We start from the raw sequence: 14,355 nt of genomic DNA, 5'->3' as shown, positions 1-14,355 counted from the left end.
AGAATGAAATAATCGTTCAAAGTTGTTTAGGTTGCATAGTGCCTGGGGCATACAACTGTAGTCCCAGTTTACAACTGAAGTATAAAGCAATGAATATCTTGTGCATTATTTGCAGTCTTAAGACTTTTTTTATGAAGGCTAGGGAAGATCAGCTTTCTCCTGAATTGGATAAAATTTCATACATTGCTTTACTTCACAAAGTGAAGTTACTATATTTGAAAACTTGCAGTGGTGTCTAAGTTCAGGTAGAGTTTAATCAAAGTAAATGTAGGATGCTGTCAAGAGATTGTTTATAACAGGGGTGGAAAATCTTTGGCTTTTGGGTCAAATTTGGCCCATGAGGCTGTTTTCACAAACCACACTCTCCTGCTCCAAAGGAACAATTGGGAACCTTAAAGTGTGATCCCAACTATTTTTTGTGAGTGAGGTTTGCTGTCAGTGCTGATCAGCTGATCGACATTGACAGCAAGTTCTGGTGTGATTGCTGTCCAGAGCAGGTTTGTTTCACTCCTGGCAAACCCCCAGAGTATGGCTTGATGTAAGTGCAAATATTTCTTTGTGTTGTCTGATTAAATTTGAGCTGTACCACACAGGAACATTTTTACTTTGGGTCACCTGATATTATTGTGATGTCAGGTGATTAATGGGCAGCTCCACCCATCAATCCATCCTATGGACTGGATCCTTTTCCCCAAACCTGACTTATAAAAAGGCTAATGTTTGGATACTTGCTTTTCAATTAACCTGCCTTTTCTGTTTCTGATTTGGTTATTTATACCTTTACATTAATGACTGGTTGACGTTGCCCTTGCCAGACCTGTGGATCTCCAAGCTTGAAGCTTATCTCTCAGAAAGGTACCAGCAGTTGCTAGGAGAACTTTCCCCATATACCTGAAAGTCCAATTCTTGAGTGTCTTTTCTTTGGATTGGAAGTGGGCTGCTAATTTGCTCATTCTTACTCAGTGCAATACGGTTGACTACAGGAGCTCATGTATGAAATGATACATGCTGAAGCTCACTGGTATGTTTTAGCTATTATTTTATCTGTAGGGTATAAATGATGATGATGAGCTTCAGAATCCTTTATTTTTGCAAGCATTTTCATCCCTGTTACCCCTCCCTTTTGGTGCTTTAATGTATAGCATATGTCCCGCTTGCCTTTATCAGTTTAAGAGCCTTTGTACTGGACTATGCTGCTTAAGAAACATTAATTTGTAATGCTGGATGATGCCTTTTTAAACTTTCAGAATTCTGAAATCTACAAGATGACCTTGGATCAATACAATGAGGCAGTTACCAATGCAGAAGATCAGATCAGGTAAGAATGCAATTGTTATCCCATTGACAGATTAAAAACAATATTTTTTTCCAGAAGGAGCTGGCTTAGTGTGGTCCTGAGGGGGATTCACTTTGCATGCTTCCACCCAGTTTTGGCCAAAGCAGGGAATTACACGGAAACCAGCCAAGAAGTGTCATAGTAGAGCAGAGTAGATACTGTGCATCCAGATCACACTTGCTCACACTTTAGAAGGAATGGGGTTCTGCTCCATCTTAGGCCAGGATTGTGCAGCTCTGTCCATTGCCTGGCTTTAGCTCCTTCCTCACCTTCGCTTTCTACCCTGCCCCAAACCTGACAGGAGCCAGGTCTGACAGACCAGAAATACAAATATTTTTGTAGTCGCCATATGGGGAAAGTATGTTGTTGCAGTGAGGGAGGCATTTCTCTTATAGTTAAGGAGGAGTATATGAACATGACCTGAGCTATAGGAAGCCCTGAAGAATTGAAATCTACCTTTCCACTATAAGCCAAATAGCTATTGGTGTGTGTGTGTGTGCGCGCGCGCACACACACACACACACACACACACACACTTTCTTAAACGGAAGAGTTAAGTTAATACATTCCATGAAATTTCAAGGACAATGCATAAGAATTGCAGTACATTGTACATGTTTAGCATATGCACAAAAGTCAATAATATATAGTGCTTGAAAGAAACATGCATTTTAACATGCTTCTGACACATTGCAAGGAGCTCCCAGTTGACTGGGTAACCTGCAAAATGTACCTGCATTAGAAAATGTGTATAATTGGGCCATATTGTGTGCAATGGCCCTTGAAGCAAATATATCAATTAGATGATTAAGAGTTGCTTTTTTGTGCAACAGGCAAATAAATGATGACAAATTAGACGTTAGGTGTTAATTAACGGAGCATGTGCTACATTTCTTAAAATAGTATTTTTATCTTGAAGCCAATATGTATATGATATTTTATGCCTCCTTTTTGACACTTTAATACATGTTTCATATTCTAAATCCATTTATAGGATGGAGATGTCTAGCATAGTATTCCCCATGTTTTAATAAACAAATGAATTCTTCCTTTTGAGGATTCTTTTTCATTGACAATGCTAGAGCAGATATAATAATCCACATAGTAAGCAACTGAATACTAGGATGGGATACCCAGGGGGAGTGATGACAAAAGTAAGATAGTTTTCAGCAGGCATTTAAAAGTTGGCACAGAAGGTGTCCACTGAGTTTTCCACAGGTTACATGTGAGTATGGGTGTTGCAGAGCAGTCTAGAGAAGACTTTGAATCTCAAAGGTATAAGAGATGATGCTTAGGGAGCTGCCTTTTCAGCTCCTTGCCTTGAGAGGGCTTTGACGTTTTCCTCCCAGGAAAGATCAGAACATAATGGGCACTGAAAACCAATTAACAAAGATGAGTTGACTTCTGTAGTTTAGGAGTCACCTGCTTATCCATTCTAAGTTGGAATTTAGTTGGGAATATAACTTAAGAGAAAAAGAAAAATGCTTTGCAAGATGGAAGGTGCAGAAACTATATTGATTAGGAGATTATTATAAGGAAGACCCCTGTCAGAAGACACAATGAGGCACAAATTACAAGATACACCAGCAGATTGGCTAGAACTGCATGATGCTTGACATTTTATCACAAAAACATCTATTAAATACCTCTATTAATCCCAAAGGCATCTTACTAAAAAGCAGGCCACCAGGACAGTAATACCATTTGAAAGGTTTACCTGGCTGTTAAGAAAAGCTTCAATGGCATGGTCTCAAAAATAAACTACCTCTAGATAGATGTTACTATGATCAGATTAAGAAAGATCAAATCCATGGAAAAGACAGATATAGGCGAAATGATACACAAGAGCCCAATTTTTGGGGGGCCGACACCATTATCTGTTCATACAAGTGAGAACTTTCTAAAAAATACTACAAAAGTGATGATACATTCTGGTTCAACCAGCAAGAATGATGGGGAAGGTATCAGCAGATAGTTGGAGAGGTGACAGTTCAAAAGGAACATATTGGCAACTTCTACCCAGTGGTAGAAGGGTTTTGGAAAGACTTCCTAAAAGAGATTGGTGACATTACGAAGCACATAGCAGCAGTGGATCCAACATTATGGTTGTTCTCTTTGTTTTCTCAGATTCTCCCCCCGCCCCCCAAGAGGTAGTTTAGTTTGTGCTTGTGGCAGCATGGCTCACCACATCCCAGCATTGGAAACATGCCTGCCTTAAAAATTGGTAGGGGAAAAGCTATTCTATGTTGTAGGAATGGAAAAGGTAACACATCAGTTTTGAATTCTTAGAGGCCAGTCACAAATTGATTATTTTTAAGCCGTATGACATGATTTTTTTCTTTTGCTGATAAGAAAGACACTGGTATGCTAATGCCACTGCAGTATACTTTTATTTGGAACAATAAGTAGAAGGCAGAACATTTTGTTATTGATCTGTTCTTCTCGGAATGCATTGGATCTCGATGCTGGATAACTAAATGGGATCTATAACGGAGCACTCTATTCTTATATGGCGTAATGGCATGCTTTGTTTTATACATTTAGAATCATAGACTGGTAGAATTGGAAGGGGCTCTGAGGGTCACCTAGTCTAACCCCCAATCACGCTGGAATTTTTTTGCCCAACATGAGGCTCGAACTCATGACCATGAAATTACAAGTCTACTGGCGGAGCTATCCCATATATATATGTGGAACCTGGGACACTTTGAGCAATATGTCTCATAAAGCAGAGATGGACAGGTTTCCCATACAGGCAAACAATAATGTGGATTGCTGTAGCGTGGTAAATATCTACTACTTGTACTGCATTTGCTGCTTATTGGTGCTGACTTCTTAAAAGTCTCACTTTTGAGTTTGCTTCAACAATTGTCAACAGGCATGGGCATGTTGCTGTTCCATTAAAAAAACCCAAACCAAACCAAGCAAACAACAACAAAAACAGAGTTGCCAACATGCTGCATATATTTGTAGAGTACATTCTCTTAAAAATAAGTTGCTGTTGGAATAAATATTTCAAAAGTTGGAAAGCAGTAATTAAGTTATGACAGCCTTTTCTTCAGTTGTCTTAGAACACAGGAAGATGATATCAAAGCCAAATATGTTTCCAGAACTATGTTTCTAGTTGGCAAGAAAGCAATAATTAGAAATATGCAGGTTCTTTGGGATTTCCTGCAGGAAGAGATTAAGATCAGCGGTTGTGTCCTATATTTCTTGTTTTTAGTTGTGCCAATATTTCCTTTATCTTCAGTGCATTCCTTTTGGGGCTTCATCCTACCCCTCCACATTTTCTTACTGGATAGGGACCAGCGGCACACATTTGTCTCTTGTATTATGAGGCATTCTTCAAAAAGTCAAGACAGCTGTTAATTCCTTCCTGGTTGTTTTAGCCAGAGTATTTCAAGCAAGGTTTTAGAAAGCATCCTCCGCCGCACCCTGCTCTATTTGTTTTTGGCTGAAATTGTTACATGCGCCTTCTCTACTACGTGCCCCTGAACAATGCTTTCCATTTCACTTCATACCACATTGTAATTATTCTCACTTCATTGTTTTGCACTGCCAACTCATTCTTTAATTCCATCATTATATTTCCAGATGGTGCCCCACTGAGGCCTTTGTGTGGGGTTTTGGCAGTTGACTTACCAAAGATAGCTGTTACTTTGCACATCTTTCTCCTACAAAAAAAGAAGCTGCAGGTGAAAGAAATTTGGTGCAAAAAAGCTCCCCTGTTCCACTTAATTACACATATACACCTAAAGTGCCTGAATTGGGGGTGACTAACCAGAAATGAGACCTAGGGGTCATAGTGGATAGCTTGACGAAGACATTGACCCAGTGTGCAGCAGCAGGTGGATCGTTCATAATGCTGTTATACAAATCTGTATTGTGACCACATTTAAAATACCGTCCTCGGTTCTGGTTATCTCACCTTGAAAAGGATATGGTAGAGTTGGAGAAGTTTCAGAAAAGGGCAACCAAACTGATATGGGGAGTGGAGTTTAGATAAAAGGTGAGTAAGAGGTGCTAAGCTAGAAGTAAGTTGATATAAAGTTATGCATGCAGGGGAGAAAGTGGAGAGAGGAATGTTTTCCTCCTCTCATAACACTAAAATTTGTGGACAACCCAATGAAACTGAATGTTGGAAGATTTGGAACAGATAAAAGAAAGGACATCTTCATACACCATATAGTTAAAGTGTGGCACTCACTCCCACAAGAGGCAGTGATGGCCATCAACTTGGATGACTTCAAAAGAAGATTAGACAAATCCATGGAGGAATACGGCTCTCAGTGGCTACTGACCATGATTGCTGTGCTCTGCCTCCACGGTCAGGGGCAGTAGCGCTTCTGAAGACCAGTGACTAGGAGCCATAGGAGGAGAGAGGGCTCTTGTGATTGGGTCCTGCTTTTGGGTTTCCCACAGATATCTGGTCCAGAAGGCTCTTCTTATATTCTATGGGGAATGGTTATTTCCTTGTTATGAACAAGTGACTTTTGCATTTGAGGGAGAAGGAAATTCTAATTTAAGATGGAATGGTGACCAAGAGTATGAGCTCTGAGAGACCCGTGAGTCAGGAAGGCACAGAATTGACTCACAGAGTTGGAAGGGACCTGAAGGTCCAACCCCCTTCAATGCAGGAATTTTTGACGAATGTGGAGGTTGAACCCACAACCCTGTGATGAAGCGTCTCATGCTCTGCTATGGACTCAGTAGGTGGTTGCCCTTAGGCAAGTCACTCTCTTTTGCCTCCACTCCCGTGTGAATACAGCAGTAGTAATACTGGTCTACCTTGCAGAGTTGTTGTAAAGATGAATAAAGCATATGTTTGTAAAGTACTTTGAACATTCAAAAAGAGCCGTATCAATGCTTATTGTTGTTAAACAATGCCAGGGTTGGAAATCCTAGTTTTGCATCCTTGAGTGTATCCTGACTTCTGTGCACAATTTAGGCAGGGTCAAGTGAGCAAGCAGCTTTCTCCTCCCCATCCTTAAGTGAATTATTGAGATGCAAATCCATAGGACTTAACAAGCACATCTTGTTATTGCTCATTACTTGTGAAGCGCTGTCAGCGTGCACATTTTCTTACCTTTTGACACACACCTTCAAATATGGAAAGTAGTAATCTGGCACAAGGCACAATATTAAACCCTGTCTTAACCATCTGATAATACTGTTTGGACTGGAGAGCACTTTACGGAAATGGCCATGCTTAAGTATTGCCTCACCATTGTCTGACTTATTCAGACTGAGAATAGCAAATGTCAGGCTTGATTAATTCTGTTATGTGCTCTTCTTTGGGAGCCAAGGAGTTCCTGGGTGCTTTTACTAACTGCCTAGGGTTGCTGATGGGTCATAGAGAACTCCACCCTGCACCTACCACAGATCATAACTTGGCTGCTGTTTACACCATCACTTTACACTTTGATTAACTTGATTTGAGTCAAAACCCTCTGGTCTTGTTGACTCTGTCTTTAGATTTTCTTCAGCTTATGAGTCACTTCTTCAAAGTGTAAACAGCAAGTGCTGTTCAGGAGCTGCTGTCTCAGGATAACTTATAGTGTAACCCGGCTCTTAGAGGTCTATAGTTGACTCATTAAAATAGTGTATCCCACTGGTTTTTCCAAGATTGTACTAGTGTAAAGGGCTCACCGAATTGCCCTCTGTGTGTCTCTTGTTCCGTGGAAAAGTTGGAGCTATCTCTCAGCCTTATGCTCAGTTCACATAAACACAGCTGTTTTTACAAAAAGTGTGATAGGAAATTGATTTCCTCTCTCTCCAGTTCTAGTGTTACCACCCACTTGCCATTACTCATGGTGAATTACTAGAACGAGACCCTCATTCCTTCCCTTACATATATACATTGAAGGTGTTTCCGTTTTTTGTCACCTTCTGCCAGACACCATCTTTTATACGTGTCATTTGCTGTGTTTGGATAAGCCGGAGACACAGAATTTTCTCTGCTGTGAGCAGCAACTCCTGCTTTTCAGAAACCAAATGGCAGCATGAGTAGAAGAGGCACGAATTATGGAGGCTGTTTCCTTGGCATTGCTAAGCTTCTGTTGCATCCCTTTCCATTCATTTTCTCGTCCTCTCGACCATCTGCAGCTCTGGCACAAGTGGCCTAGTGCATTAAAGGGCTTTTTATTTCCTCTGAATGAATAATGCTAACTGGTATTTATGACAGCACTTCAACATTTCAGAGTGTTGTGCGGAACTTCACTAACAAGGCCACACAATAAAAAATGTTCCTTTGAGGTTAGTGGACAAGTCTGGCTCTTTTTCTCTCAGAAGAGAGGAAATCTGTACAGGAAAGGGGATGAACTGGTTTGTGCCAAGCGACATAGCAAAGCAGTGGTAGGTGTTTCATCCTGTGACCTCACCTGGAGGGAGGGTATCAGTATTGACCCAGAGGTGGTCAATCCACTGTGACTTGACTGTTCGTTCTCACATCTGAACTGCCGGCAGCACATTAAGAAATATCTTCCCTTCTACATTTCCTCTTTCATTCTGTGCTGGATATTACCCAGCCCTCTGTCTTTCCCAGCAAAGAGCCGCCTAGCAACAGGAGTCTTACTGATCAGAGCTCGGAAAACTAGCAGCTCTTTTGCCACCTTCCTTGTTGTGCCCTCGTTCTGCGCATGTTGTGTTGGCTTGGAGAACCACCACAAAATGCATCGCCTGCTTTATTTTATTACAAAGGCTGCGTTATTTTGTATGTGTACGTGTCAGCCAGTGGAATTAAAGGCTGGGGACTTAGATCTAGACGCACACCGCACGCTTGCACACATTCCACTGTTTAGCAAACTCTTCACATCAGTGATCATCCACAAAAGGAGATGCGTGTAAATAAAAGGCCAGTGCTCCCCACCTTTTACTTCACTCCCTGTCCTTTTCTCGCTGCTCAGAGAGCCATGACGCAGACTAGGTTTAGAGAAGACAACTTGTTAATCCCCTCCCCGCTACAGGGAATAAAATGGCATTTCATTCCAAGCTCTATTAATGCGCCCGCTCCTGGGATAAAGCGAGACTCCCAAAAGGCAGTGGCCAATTTTTTCCTCCTTCTGCATCGTCTTTGTCTTCTTTTGAGTGTTACATTTAGATTAGTGTCTGAGGATTAAATGTTTTTACAGTCTCTGAATCTGTTAAGGGGTGGCAGGGCGGGAGTGAAGGGAAAATCAGTAAAGATGCTGAGGCTTAGTGCAGGTGTTCCTGATGTATCCTCTAAAGGCTGGTTTTAAACTTTCTTTTGTGAAATTTGACACTATTGTCATTATTATTATTATTTTATTAATGGAAGCACCAAGAATGAGTGTGGTGTTGGGATATGACACTTTCTGTAAAGCGTAAAGCTACACAAGCATGATGGTATTTGGAGGATTAGAAAGTTGTTAAAAGATAACTTTCCTAGGAGACCTGACTCCTTTTTATGAGCTTCTGAAGCTGTTTACCAAGAGCTCTGTTGTTTGCACGCCTGGCTGAGGGTGTTGCTCACTCTGTGCACTTTTTATCAATGTTCATTTAAAGAATGCCCTTTATCTTATTGTCCCACTAGAGATCAGCCTTGAATCCAAGGCAGCGTTCCAGTGAATAGGCTGCCAGAGAGATTTACTCCATATGGGACCCCATATCTCTGAGTTCCATTTAATGATTGTAGGATCCTTAAACTTAATAGGCGTGAGTATTTAAAATTATTATGTTGGAGAAACTGGCATGTGGTATGTATCCCCATGGGCTTTTTACAGAAAGGAAAATTGCACAGACTTTTAACACATAGGCATAAGGTAAAAGGCTCCTTGATAGGCTATGAAGTTGAAAAAGTGAATTATGGCTGATTTATACTACTGAAAAAAGTACCCTTGTGTACTACTAACCCTGCCGCGGATGGTTGAAAGAGAGAGAGAGTAGAAGAAGAATTTAGTTCTTTGGGATCTGAGAGTATCCAAAAATGTCACTTATGAAAAAATTGCTTGGATGTATGTAAAAAGAGATTTCTTTTCCATCTGTCTCATGAAGCCTCAAATATTATGGCCTTCATTGCTCCAGGAAAATAGCTCCTACTGGAGGTTACTAACAAGAAATGTAGAATGGATTCTTCTCATAGTGTATTTTGAGGAGGTGAGCAGTATTCTGATACACAATATATGGCACTGGCAGGAGGAGGTAGAGGAGGTAGTTGATAAAATCATATTTTTAGACTAACTAGTGGATTAATATTTTTTTTAAGTAACATGAACTGGACATTGATGTTTGACATGTGCCAGCAAATTGGCTTTTTCCAGTGCATGTTTTTATTCAGACAAACCTAGGAGTATCAATGCTGCCTTTTTATTTGATTTTGTAGAGAGATTTGTAGGTTTTATTTCTGTTACGTTATATCCTTTTCTATTACGTTGTTTACAACTCTGAAACTTTATGTATTAGTGATCTATATAAAAATGATCTTAAACAATCAAACAAACAAAAAGTTGTTCTATGGAAATTCATTTGATGGTTGCCACCATCCTGCAGCTGGAATGTCACAACTGAAAAGGAGCCTCAAGAAGTAGAGAAGCCTAAGAGTCTTAAAAGAAAAGAAAAAAACAACAACACCAAAGTGTGTCTTGGAAAGTGTCTTGTTAATAAGCCTACATAACTTACTCTCCTGCCAAAAAGGCAAAACCCTTGTCTTCTGGGAGGAGTGGAGCTTACACAGAAGTACAGACAAAGGGGCTTCCTCCCTCCTCTGCCAACCTCCTTGCTCTCTGTGCTGGGCAGAACGGGGTATGTGTGTCAAATATTCTGCCCCTACTCTGCCAACCTGCTTACTTGCCTGCAGGCAGTTCCTTCTTGCCTGTGACTGCCAGGTGAGTTCTTAAATACTAGGCTGGATGTGCATCATGTATCCAACAAGACTGTAAGGGGAGTGAAATATCTGGGAAATGTCTGATAGGAAAATAAGACTTCAGTTCACAAAGAGAAAAATATCTGCCTGTGCATACTTCAGGAAAATCAGGCTTTTCCCCAATGATATTTTATACCCTGGAAATACATACTTTAGCCACAATATGTGACCAAACTTTGAAACACAGCTAATTCCATAATACTTGGTTTATGAGCTTTACTTTTATGCTTAAATAATGGCCATTTAGGAATGAAGTAGATCTTCCTGGTCCAACCCAACCAAGGGTTATTATAGAAGGCCACAACAGGAAACAAAACACTGAAAAGGGGGTCTACTATTGCACCACCAAGAACATATTTCTGTTTTAAATGCTCAAAAACAAAGAGTATTTTTTTTTGCACCTTAGATGTGATAGATAACAATTTTGGGGATAGTGAGGTGGACTAGCGTGGTGTTTTCCAGTCACAGATGGTCTGCCTTGAACCAGTCCCCAAGGCAGCAAAGCAATTGGATGACTTACATGTTTTATTGCTTACCTGTTTTCACACTTCAGCCTCAGTCCTCAAAACGTTGCCGTGCTGCAAGCCATATTAAAACAAAGTATGCAGTTGTGGTTCGAGGACCCGACCCCCGCCCCGTGGAAATGAACACACAAGGACACGTGATATATGGTTTATGGGCATGAAAAGGCCACAACTTTATTGGTTACAGCAGTGAAAAAGGTATTGGCTTAGGCATTGGATGTCCACCACAGGGGTTGAATCACCAGGGGGGCGGAGCCTGTTGATGATAATACAACTATAGGCTCTCCCCTGACGTCACCAGGGGTCGTGCCATGGCCTCCCGCCAAGCAGGCATCGGACGGAATACACGACCCCCAGATTCCTTTAACGGAATACCCAAAATTGAAGGCTTAGGCCGATGGCCACACCTAGCCTTCCCACACACCATAACGCAATAATCCAATGCCTAACCGCCACCCGAGCCAAAGGCTCGCCGCCAATACCCTCACAGCTGCAACCAATCCCTGACGCTACTGATGATGCTGTCAAGCTACAGGTCATTCCCCAGGTCTGAGAGATGAACCCCGTCATCTCTATACAAGTCCATGTTGCCAATCCGAATACGATCATGCACAATAACTTGGCCATTCCGACAGCGCACCCAAAGGGACACGGCCCGGTTCAAAGTCTTTCTGATTTTCTCCACGGCCATACAACACTTCGCCCCTCGCCACACAATTCTCTTCAGGAGGGAGGACCAAAACACGGTAGTCCCGGGACACAAGACAGCAATCTTGCCCAAATCAGTTCTTATACTCCATGACAAGTCCGCCGTACTCCTGGTAACGAGGTCATTCTCGCCTAGCTGGACAATAAGGATGTCGGGGGGGCCGAACAAGGCCACTTTCTCCCGCAACATAGGCATAAGCTCCTGCCAACGCATGCCCCATTTCATGAACCAGAAACAGCGGACTCCCGGATGTAGGCCAAGATTAACAGTGAGGCCGGAACTACACGCCCTTGCACGGGCCCAATGGACGATACTGTGGCCGCAAATCCACACGATCTTTTTGGCAGCAGCTGAGGATGAAAAGAAGAAAGCGACAGGTAAGTGGGGGGGTTAATGTAATGTAATCTAGCGGATATAGGCTTTATATGCATCAGATTTCCACCGGCCCATCTCCTTAATCCTATCCACCGGCAAGCCCAAATGAGCGGCTGTTGTTGCAGCGCCGATCCGAAAGGAGTGCGCTGCGTAGTCTTGGGCAGGTAACCCACAGGAATCAATGGCTCTGCGGAGCACCCTTGTGAATTGATGCCTTAGAAGCGGGGAACCGTCTAGGTGGACCAGAAGAGGACCTGGGCCGGGAGGCCGGAGGTAGAGAAATCGTCTGGTGTCCTTTACCGGACATGGACCCGACTCCGCAGAAGCTACCAGCTTCACAAACACCCCCCTGCCGGCCTGATCTGTTTTTGACTGGCGTATCCTGAGTGTCATGGACGCCTCTGATAGCTGCACATCGTCCAACGAGAGGCCGCGCGTTGAGCCGTTTGCGCTAGCCTCGGCTACAACCTCGCCCACCCGTAGGGCGCCGAAAAACGCAATCGAATAGGCGGCGGAAAACATGCGGGCCTCATACTTGGACCAGCAGATGGATTTTAACTTTGTGCGGATTTTGGACAATAGCGCATAAGAGATCGGCTTACGGCCCCCAGCCCGTGAAGGTTGAAGCCTGCTCCAGCCCTCGATAGCCCTGCGGACTAAGAAGTCATTGCACGGGTCAGAGGAGAATGTAGCTTTGTAGAAGAAACTAATGGCAGCTACATGAATCTTTAAGGTTTTGGGAGCTCGGCCCAGGTCGTTTAGGTGAGAAAGATATCTTAAGACGTCGGAGGAGGACGGTGGCACGCTAGGAGCCAGCCCCGATGACCCGGACCTGAAACCCAGGAAATCGCACCAGGCCTTCTTATAAGACCTGAGGGTGGATGGTGCGACGGACGCTAATACTCCCTGTATCACTTTGCATCTCCAACGTTCCACAGGTGCTCCGGAAAGGGTTCGGGCAACAGTTGCGCTCCAGGTGCCAGTGACCGGAAGCGAGACATCTGAAAGCGAGACAAGGCATCCGCAATGTTATTATTGATTCCTGGTACAAATTTGGCAGAAAAGATTATATTATACTCAAGGCACCGGAGGACGAACGACCGCAGAAGGGCCGCTACCCTTGAAGATCGAGAAGACTGCCTTTCCAAAATCTTTACCACCGCCTGGTTGTCGGTTTTGAAGCACACCCGACGGTTTTGGAATTCCTGCGTCCAGATGTGCACCGCGACCACTATCGGAAAAAACTCGAGAAAAGTCAGGTCTCGCGTAATAGCCTCACCCTGCCATCCTGCTGGCCACCGCTGAGCACACCATCACCCCCTAAAGTACACACCTAAACCTAGCGACCCTGCCGCATCCGATTGGACCTGAAAATCTGAAGTTAAGTTAAGAATATCCTGCCATAGCGAGACTCCACTATAATTATCTAAGGAGTGGAAAGAGGCTGAGGAGAGGGCTGGCGCTGCAATTTGAACTTGGCTGACCACACCCCCCAGCGGCACCCGATTGGGTGCCGGTTGGTGGGAGGAGCGCCAGCCAGGGAACAGAAAGGCAGGGGGCTGAGCCCCCTGCTGTGGGCGGTGCTCAGGCTCCCGTCCACAACCACTCCCCTCTCTTTCAGGGAGGAGAGTCTTTGTGCAGCACTTCAAGCACTGCAGTCTCTATATTTGGCTTCAGCGTCCCTTGAGCCTTGCAGAACTAAAGTGCTTCTCAAACACCCAGCCCATGCCGCAATAGGAATCAGTCTCTCCCCTAACGTTGCATGCTGGGATACAAATGCATGAGTGAGTACTTTGGAATCTGCACATTTTTAGGCGTGCAAGTGCCTAAACATAACCCAGTCACTCTTCTGGGGAATGCTTCTCCATCCATACACAGGCATTTCCCCAGTGAAGTATTTCTAGAAAGCATGTTCCTGCTAAACTGCTGTAATTTCCGCCTGCGCTACATGCCCTAACACCAGCTACTGTTCTGAATACTTATCATCCCAGTTTGTCAAATAACGCCTGCACCCTGTGTTTATACCATTGATGTGATTTGAGTTGAAGGTTGCAGCTGTAGATTACAAATGACAAAGAGGGTGCATTGTACAAAGAGGTCACTCTTATGGCACCTGATGAAGGCCACCGTGAACATGGCTTGGTAGATCTTCTGAGTTAGAGATAGACACTGTGTAAAGTAAATACATTTTGCACTGAAAAATGACATCGAAAATTGTGAAAACCACTAAGGAGAAGTGGAAGTTTACTGTGGCTCATGTAAACTAAAAAAAAATCAGACCGCACCCTGGTCCCTGTAGAATGTACAGGTTTGGAAGGTAGGCGGCAGAAAAGTAGTTTATGTTGGGAATTCTTCCTTTCAGGACTGTTTTGTAAGCTGTGTTTTAAAACCGCCCTTGTATGCTAGCCCTTCACTTTCCTGCACAGCTTTCTTCCCCCAGTGGATGCATTTTGCAGATGGGGTGTAGTTGTGGTGATGCTGAAGGTTGATGTTGAAGCTGGAATCATCGTGGGAATGCTTTCCAAAAGGA

The 14,355-nt window shown here is 43.3% G+C and overlaps 1 protein-coding gene across 8 annotated transcripts in view; it reads left to right on the top strand.

The window, feature by feature from the left end:
• CHCHD6 (coiled-coil-helix-coiled-coil-helix domain containing 6) overlaps positions 1 to 14,355 on the top strand; it is a 198,506-nt gene that overhangs the window by 114,437 nt on the left and 69,714 nt on the right. For all 8 annotated transcript variants that reach the window (XM_083418843.1, XM_083418838.1, XM_083418841.1 and 5 more), the window contains one exon: positions 1,248 to 1,318. In XM_083418843.1, coding sequence (XP_083274969.1) covers positions 1,248 to 1,318 — 71 coding nt within the window. The remainder of the gene's footprint in view (positions 1 to 1,247; positions 1,319 to 14,355) is intronic.

Source organism: Podarcis tiliguerta (assembly GCF_965153285.1).
Source record: "Podarcis tiliguerta genome assembly, chromosome: 2".
NCBI lineage: Eukaryota > Metazoa > Chordata > Lepidosauria > Squamata > Lacertidae > Podarcis > Podarcis tiliguerta.
Note: the sequence above shows the minus strand (reverse complement) of the source record. Positions and strands in the feature narration are given on the sequence as shown.